Source organism: Salarias fasciatus, chromosome 5, assembly GCF_902148845.1.
Source record: "Salarias fasciatus chromosome 5, fSalaFa1.1, whole genome shotgun sequence".
NCBI classification, from domain to species: domain Eukaryota; kingdom Metazoa; phylum Chordata; class Actinopteri; order Blenniiformes; family Blenniidae; genus Salarias; species Salarias fasciatus.
The window spans coordinates 16,042,726-16,050,772 of record NC_043749.1 but is presented as its reverse complement, the minus strand read 5'-3'; the positions used below and the strand labels follow the sequence as shown (position 1 = coordinate 16,050,772).

Sequence of the window (8,047 nt, the reverse complement as noted above, 5' to 3'; positions counted from 1 at the left end):
GTATGCAATTTAACTCTTCCTTATGGAACACAAGGAAGCAAGAAAGATTTTTTTATTGCTCTAAGGATTTTTATTTATTTATTTATTTATTTATTTATTTTGGGAGGGGGCAGCATTGATAAAACATTTCAAATAGAAACACTGAACTTACAAAAACCACAGCCACATTGTCATGTACACATATTTACAAGAAGCCTTAATAAATGTAACAATAACGTACTTACAAATATATATTAAATATATATTAAAATATATGATAAATGCAAGTGACATGCATTGTGATGATGGCTCTAAAGGTGAGAGGCGGGTGTTAGATGTCAGCTAAACGTGATTCATAGTCAGTTAGTTGGTTGGTTAGTAATATAACAATCCATACAAAATCTCACTAAATGAGGTTCAAATTATTCTTACATTTAGCAGATGGTACTTCTTAACCCATCAGACAGAGATAAAGTTCATTTTCTGTTAGATTTGGAATATAAATTGTTTGAATAAATCCCATTCAGCGCCTCTGCAAAGATCCTGGAAAAACCTTGATGCGTATTCAACATAAAATTGAAATAAAACCTATTAAAGAGACGTCTCAGGCATGGAAGGGGCACAAAAAAAAAAAAAAAAAAAGAAACTAATATGATTGTTTTCTCACCATGAAAAATTAAATTCTGCAAATGAATAGCTGCTTGGTGGAACAGTTTTACCCTTCACGCTGTCCTTGTCTGCTTCTTTAAACGCTGTTATCCATCCACCACCCTGCAGCCATTATAGCTACTCCATGTGACAAATTGTGCCAGGGTCACTAATGCTTGGGACCTCCCTCTTAGCTGTTCAGCGTGGCTGCCTTTCAAAGAAGATGACCATGTAGGAAAAATGGAAGAGGGGTAGTGTGGGGTTAAAGGTCAGAGATGGAGCAAGACACAAAGGTAAGTACAGTGGAGTCCCGACAAGAATCAGCAAAGCTGTCTCTCTCCCTCTCCCTTCCCCGTTTCTTTGTTTCTTTGTCTGCTTTTATTAGTGCACACAGATGTTTTGCCTGAGCCCCCCTGCAGACTCATGAATTTCATGAGTGGAGTGTCTCTCTAACTCAGCTGTGCTGATCAGAGGATGCAGCTGTGTTGACAGCAGCCCCCAGTCAGCTTCTACTTTGTCTCTTTGTTTCTGTGAGCATCTTGTTACCTCAGATTTACCCGTCCTCGCTGTTACGACAGGTCTCACTACACCTCCAGGACGCGGTGAACGAACGGTAAATGGACCTCATTTATAATGGCCCATTTTACCACTTCAGCAGTCATTCACACACACAATCGTTCACACGCTCACACATCGCTGTAATGGCTGCCATGCAAGATGCTCTGACACCATTTGGGATTCAGCGTTTGGAATTGAGGTTCATGGCAGACGACTCCCTCACAGTCAGATTTTCATCTGGATGAACCCAATAAAACAGCTTAAATCTGCCATTCTGTTGTTTTTTTTGTTTTTTTTTTACAGTTCTGCCAAGGATTCCATTATTGGCCACTATTTGCATTATGGGCTGCTACAAAGCTGTTTTATTTTCATCAAATACATTTTCAATATTAAGAAAGCATATGGACCACAATTCACTGAAATTGTAATCAAGGTTGAACAGTGTACCTTGATTGGACTGAAAAGTGTTAAAATGATGAAATCAATACATCATCTGTCAATAGTCTATAATCAGCAGCGGCCATTCTTCGTTTAGTCTTGTGGAGGGAAAAAGGAGAGGTCAGCGTAATAAACGGCTTTCTCAGGAAGGGACTGACGTGCTTTCCTTCCCGGTAATTGGCAGTGGGAGGCGTGTGGAATAATTGCATGTTGCTGTGTTTTAATTAGTGCTCAGGCTTGCTGCATGCTGCTTCCCTAGGTGGATTGTAAATCCACAAACACAACAGCCACTGCAAGCATGTGAAGAGTTGAACATCACTTTGCATCACACAGAAGAAAACTAGACAGAAAACATCCAAAAGAAAAAGAAAATCCATGTTTTTCCCATTTAAAGTAAGTGAAATCAAAAAATGTTCAGTCATCATTGGTTTATTGTTTTAATCTCCTCGCCACATTTTTATTCCTGTCATGTCTGAGAGAGACACAGCGTACAAATTAAATTACATTCTTGTCGGTGGTTTAGGAAATGTGTTCGTGAGTGCTCTTGCACCAGAAATGGTTATTAATTAGTGATTTGCTAGAGGTAATATCCTTGTTTGCCACTGATACCGAGTACACGTGACGCTGCACTATAATAAAACACATTTAGTGCCACTGTCATATTCCCTGGTTCATCTGATAAAGGCATTGTAAGGCTAACTAAAACAACAGCTGTGGGGTTTAAAGAGGCTCATAGATGTGGTGTGTTGAAATCAAATGCACCTACTGAAGCCACAGATTTATGGTGACCTCCAGTGGACGCTTCAACTGTGGTAAAGGATTTTTTCTTTTCGTCATACCAGCACAGGCTTACACACGAGGTTTTTCATGTCAAGCCAAAAAAGTCATAAAGTATGAATTTATCTATCAATTTATGACTGGATTGTAAATTGCCATAAAAAGTGATGATTTCATGAAATATCCACTGAACACACAACCTGCCTACAAACAGGAAGAACATGCAAACTCAGTACAGAAGGGCCCAGCCCAGCCTCAAGCCCTGAGATATCATAAGTAATGAAAATCAATGCTTTGCCTCATCCTCACATGACAGAGCTCACCAGGAATTTCAAAAAAGAAAATCTTGAATCATAACTGCACATTTCATGTATCAGTGGTGTTGAGTTTGGACCTTGAGTGTGATTCACCAGGTTTGAACTCCGGTTGGAACGGAAAAGGCTTCCAGCACAGAAAACTAGTCAGATCTGTTGTGTAAGTTTTTAATGACTTCCTGTGGCGACCCTTTAGAAAATCCACCTGCCAAAAGGACACTTATAAACCAAAGTAATTGCATGTAAAACAAAACATGAAAGACAGTGTTTTTTTTTATCTGTTTTGAAAGCAAATTATACCATTTTCAAAGTGTGTCTAATTTGAAAAAAAAAAGTGTTCTTATGCAAAATAGCGTCATTGCAATATAATTGATGTTTCATGTTCAAACTGTTGTGTGCAGCTTCTGTACTTCAAGATGTGTTTTGTTGTCCTGACTGATGTATGAAGTCAAGAGTCTCACTAACAAGCTCTATCATTAACTTAACTGTTTGATTCTCTCTGTAGCCATCTGATCCTTGTCTCCCCTTTATCCCCCCACCCCAACCAGAACAACAGGAAGTCTCCACCTCTGAGCCTGGTTCTGCAGGCTTCTTCCTGTTAAAACGAGTTTTTCCTTTCGACTGCCACTGCTTGCTCACGTGGAACTGTTGGGTTTAATCTGTCAAAGTGCTGTGAGATGACTGCATTGTGTATGCAAATAGAAATAATTGAATTGAACTGAAGATCCACGTGGTGGAGAAGGTTAGGCTGGGCCTTTCCATGCAGAGTTTGAATGTTTTCTCTGTGTGTTTCCTCCAGGTGCTCCAGTTTCCTCCCATAGTCCAAAAACATGCATGTGAGCTTAATTGGAGAACCAGAGACCTTTCCACAGTTACCTCCAGACCCTGTGACCCTGAACACAATAAAACTCTAAAAGATGGATGGATGGATGAGTTCAATTTGGCTTATTTTATTTGTTATCATCATCAGTGTGTTATTTCTTGCAAATTGTTTCAATGTACCTCACAATTAATAACTGCACATAGCTGACAATGCCTGAATAAATTGTGATATTATGATATTGCAAATTGAGTCTTCTGAGTTAAAATGTGGGTTTGCTGCCACTGTATACAGCAGAAGAGGAAAGGGCCACTGAGATGAAGCCTATGTGTGGATACACAGGTCTGCTCCTTCAAACTGACGTGCTGACCGTCGTCTACTGGCGTGTTCCTGCAGCCACAATCTAACACAACCTTTTAAAGCAAGGATGTATAAATTCAGGGACAAAACCAGTGAAATGAGACGATGAATCCCTCCAAATAATATGAGACCTTTCGTTAAAGTGTAAAGAATCAAAATTTGTTCCATTTAGTGCATTTCTTTCACCTTGGTACAGACCTTCTGAAACACTCCAGAGAAAATCTTTATGAGTTTGTTTCAGAAGTTCTTCTTCCCCCCCAGTGGGCAACAGTTATTCACAGCACTGTTTCTGCACGTTCACATCCTGAATTACTAAGTGCAGTAATTCTCTTCGGACTGCTGTCGTTTCTCAGGTAACTCTGACACGTTTTCACACTTTCATCTCCTCAACGCGGATTTGATGTTATTTAACAAGTAAAAAGTTAGTATCCACTTTGTAATCTTGCTGCAGTAATTGTCCAGTTCTGGGTTTCACTGTTGTTTTGTTGCTGCAGATCTCACAGAAAAAAGTTCCAAGAACAAAATATTGTTTACCTATGTTGTCTATGAGGTTGCATGTTCAGCTCAAAAATATATTCATCTTTCTAATAGTTGTATAATTGTCATAGTTGTTACTGACAACATCATCTACAAAGACAACTGAACTTAAGATGAAGCATGTGGCTGACTGGAGCAGATGTGATCCATCTCACAAGTAATATTCCTAAATTATTCCAATAACTTAATGGGGGATGAGAGGAGGAAAGTCACTTGGTTTTAGTTGAAGTGACATGTTTGTCATCACTGTACTGCGAAATAATGTTAAAGAAAAAAAAAAAAAAGCGTCAACTTAAAAATCCTCAGAAACAACCGGTTTTCCAGATTCATTTAAAGAGAAGGTAAACCCTTCTGGTAGGAGTGCATGGTCACAATTTCCCATCCATTAGCAAAGATTAGATTTTCATGGCTCTCACAATAATTGAAGCTTTCCGTCCCTCAACTAGGACAGACATGAAAACTATGAGAATGTGCCAAAATTTTCCTCTAAATATAATTAGTATTTTTCTCTCTCTAAAGAATTATCCAAATTAAACTCATAATGTCCTAATTGTCTCTGGATTATGTTCATATTCTTTAATCACAAAAATCCAAGATAAGCTTCCATCAAAGATTCATGAACCTTGTAAAATGTATCCTCGTGCGCGTTAGCCATAATGAGCACACATGAGCATAACTCTGGCATTTCTGACAATCAAAGCGGTTTCTTTATTTACATTGTCATCATTTGACCCGTGAACCGAACGATGGCAAACACTACAGCAATTAATTTACAAGACATATTTATGGTAAAGATTCATGACTAGGTCAAAATTTACAGGTGCCGTTCAACATGCTTTGCAGTGTTTGGAATCAAACCAAAAAATACAGTGAAATCCAACTCGTTTTGTCTGTAACGGAACATCAGTTGTCAAATCAGGCCTCGAACAACACGGAAAAGAAAAGTGGGAGTAAAACAGTTCAAATTCACTCATTCAAATGGAATCCCTCCCCACCAGCCTAGTCTTTGGTCTTGGATCAGGACGGTGATGTGAGGATCTACTTCCTGCCAAATCTCTGCGGTACGGCCATGCTCCAGATCTGACCGGGGGCCGCCTCCCAGTCGTGGGTAAGTATCTGATCCTCTGACACGACGGGTCCCCGTGAGCCGCGGCCAAACCTGTGGGAAACGACGAGAAGAAGGGGAAAGGGACGGTAGTTTCAATAATACGATGTTTTAATTCAATACCTGTTGAATCTGGCAACGAACTGAACAGCATTAGCCATATTTATCATGTTTTTCACACTTCATCTTCAGTTTACTCTTCAGTCGTTGAACTGGTTCAGTGATTACAGCTGGTGATGCTGTTACAGAAGAGGCAAAAAAAAGCGAAAGACATTTTCAGCATAATGTTAAAGCCCCTGTGACTCCAGCTATATATCAGACCAAATTATGTGATCTGTCTCTGTCATAAGAGGAGCTTTCAGCTCCTGACCCACTTGTGCAAATGGATATTTCAAGTACATAATGATTAATAATGTTTCATATCGTGCTGCTTAAAAATTCAGATATGGAGAGTAGTTGCAAATGGAAAAACTGATTTTTCTTTTACCTTCACTGCATTTAGTACATAACAATTGACTGATAACCAGGATGATTTAGGAAGTTTCTTTTTTAAACATGAATTTCAATAGTAGATGAAAATATCCATCATTATATGACTAGACAGTGGAATAAAAGCAAAGATGAAAAAAAAAATCACAAATCAACCATGAGTTTTCATTTACATCTCCAAAATGTCTCTACACAGCATACAACTGTAAATAGAAACACATTTCTCAATGAGCTATAGAAAATATTATGCAAACTATGTAGTTTAACCATTCTTAAATTTTTACTAAAAGCTTTTTTTAATTTGTATTTAAACTCAGAGGTATGATTGAAGGATATTTCTACACTTGAAGCCTATAAAGTCTGCATAACAATATTCCATCACATACAACCAAATCTCATAAAGGGGTTTGAACCTCACAAAAATCGCACATTTCACCAAAAAATTCAGTGACAGCCCTTTTCAAAGATTGGCAGACACTATTGAAAACTACGATTTGACTGAAATCCGTATGTAAACATTACGTGACAATAATGTGTGAAGCACAAATATGTGTTCAGCTCTTTGTTTGTGTTCAGTTTGTGTGCGCTGGATGATAAATGCAGCCTCTGCCTGGCACTGACCTCTGAGGCTGATGGAGGACTGAGTTCCTGGTTTCTCTTTGGGATCCAAGCAGCAGAGCTCTCAACACTGAGGCCAGCAGACGTTCGTCAATACTGTTTTCTCTGTTTTCCATCTCCTGAAGGGCACACAAGCGCACAGACACACACATGCGCACATCCACAGACACACACAATCCCGCTTTTAAATACATCACGAACCCTAACTCTGTTCACTTTGTAGATGCAACACAAACCCGAGGGCTGCTCGCTCCGAACAGTGTGTCCTGCTGAGGCGAGACGCCCTGAGATGAAGATATCAGTGCAGAGGTTGAGAAGTGTGCTTCATGTTTTCCCGAACACGCTTTCACCCCCATTGTTATGCAAAATGGAACTCAGATCTGTCTTTTCCTTGTGAGCCACAAAGAGAAAATCTGGTATTTCTGCTCGTGATCTGAATAGTTAGCCATCATCCGGCTCTCCGTTCTGCTCTGACTGTTGACTCCACAGTCTGACTGTGTGTTTCACAGTGTTGCGTGAAGACGAACGCTAACCTCAATCTAAATGGGGTGTGTGATTTATCCTGTCTCATTTGATAAAAGCCTCCTGCTGAATTTGCATGCTGCCTCACTCAGAGCGACAGATGACTCTGAAAATGTGGGCATGGTTTGACATTGAGCACAGAATCTGTCACGTAGCAGAACTGACAGTCCATATCAAAACATTCTGAAGAAAAACATGTATGCTTCAGTTTTGCTTCAATTAATATCACATATATATTTCCAAAATTATTTTGAACCTAGCATGTCAATACAAATGTATTATTTTATTCTATTAGACTCCATTGGTGAATTTCGAAGCCGCGGCAACACTAATAATTCTAAAAATGAGCTGAAATGAATCATTTGTAATTCAAGTGAGTGAGTGGATTTCTCATCTTACCGGCCCCAGCAGGCGTTCAGCCACGGACTCCTCCGAGCTCCCAGGCACAATGTCAGTTTTCTCCAGAGCACCCTGGATGTGAAGAGCCTGGCTGATGCCAGCCATCGCCAAAACCAGAGCCAGAAGAGTAACCGCGGCCGCTGTTTCCATGTTCTCGGGCTGAAGAGGAGGTCAGGCAAATGAAACAGAAAGAAGATTACTACTGAAAAGGGGCTCGTCCTGGTTGGGGTTGGGTGTCCTCTTTGCGGCGTGTGGTGTCAAACTTCTCTGGCTGTAACGCCCTTGTTGGTTCTTTTATACACCTCATGGTCAGTGAGTGGAAACCCCAGAGGAGTTGAAGAAATATGCCACTGTACATTGGGGATCAGGGGACTGGATGGAGGAGAAGGAGCTCCTCATATGAGACTTAACCAGGTCCATTTAGCAGGATCAGAGCATTAGTGATGACTGAGCGCCAGAGTGTGTTATTATGCGGCCCTCAGG

At 40.0% G+C, this 8,047-nt stretch overlaps 1 protein-coding gene across 1 annotated transcript; it reads right to left on the bottom strand.

The window, feature by feature from the left end:
- Nucleotides 1–5,469: 5,469 nt before the first annotated feature.
- On the bottom strand, nucleotides 5,470–7,829 carry npffl (neuropeptide FF-amide peptide precursor like). Its single transcript, XM_030092226.1, has 3 exons — nucleotides 7,565–7,829; nucleotides 6,647–6,762; nucleotides 5,470–5,590 (listed from the first exon to the last, which is right to left on the bottom strand). Exons 1-3 carry the CDS (start codon nucleotides 7,712–7,714, stop codon nucleotides 5,470–5,472), a joined length of 387 nt encoding a protein of 128 aa, XP_029948086.1. The 5' UTR covers nucleotides 7,715–7,829.
- Between the last annotated feature and the right edge of the window lie 218 nt (nucleotides 7,830–8,047).

What these genes read in the sequence shown, in the direction of transcription:
- npffl (XM_030092226.1), bottom strand. Translation starts at nt 7,714, where the DNA reads ATGGAAACAGCGGCCGCGGTTACTCTTCTGGCTCTGGTTTTGGCGATG. An exon ending in CTGAACGCCTGCTGGGGCCG is followed by an intron (nt 6,763 to 7,564) that starts GTAAGATGAGAA and finishes TGTGCCCTTCAG; the next exon opens with GAGATGGAAAACAGAGAAAA. An exon ending in GTCCTCCATCAGCCTCAGAG is followed by an intron (nt 5,591 to 6,646) that starts GTCAGTGCCAGG and finishes CGTTTCCCACAG; the next exon opens with GTTTGGCCGCGGCTCACGGG.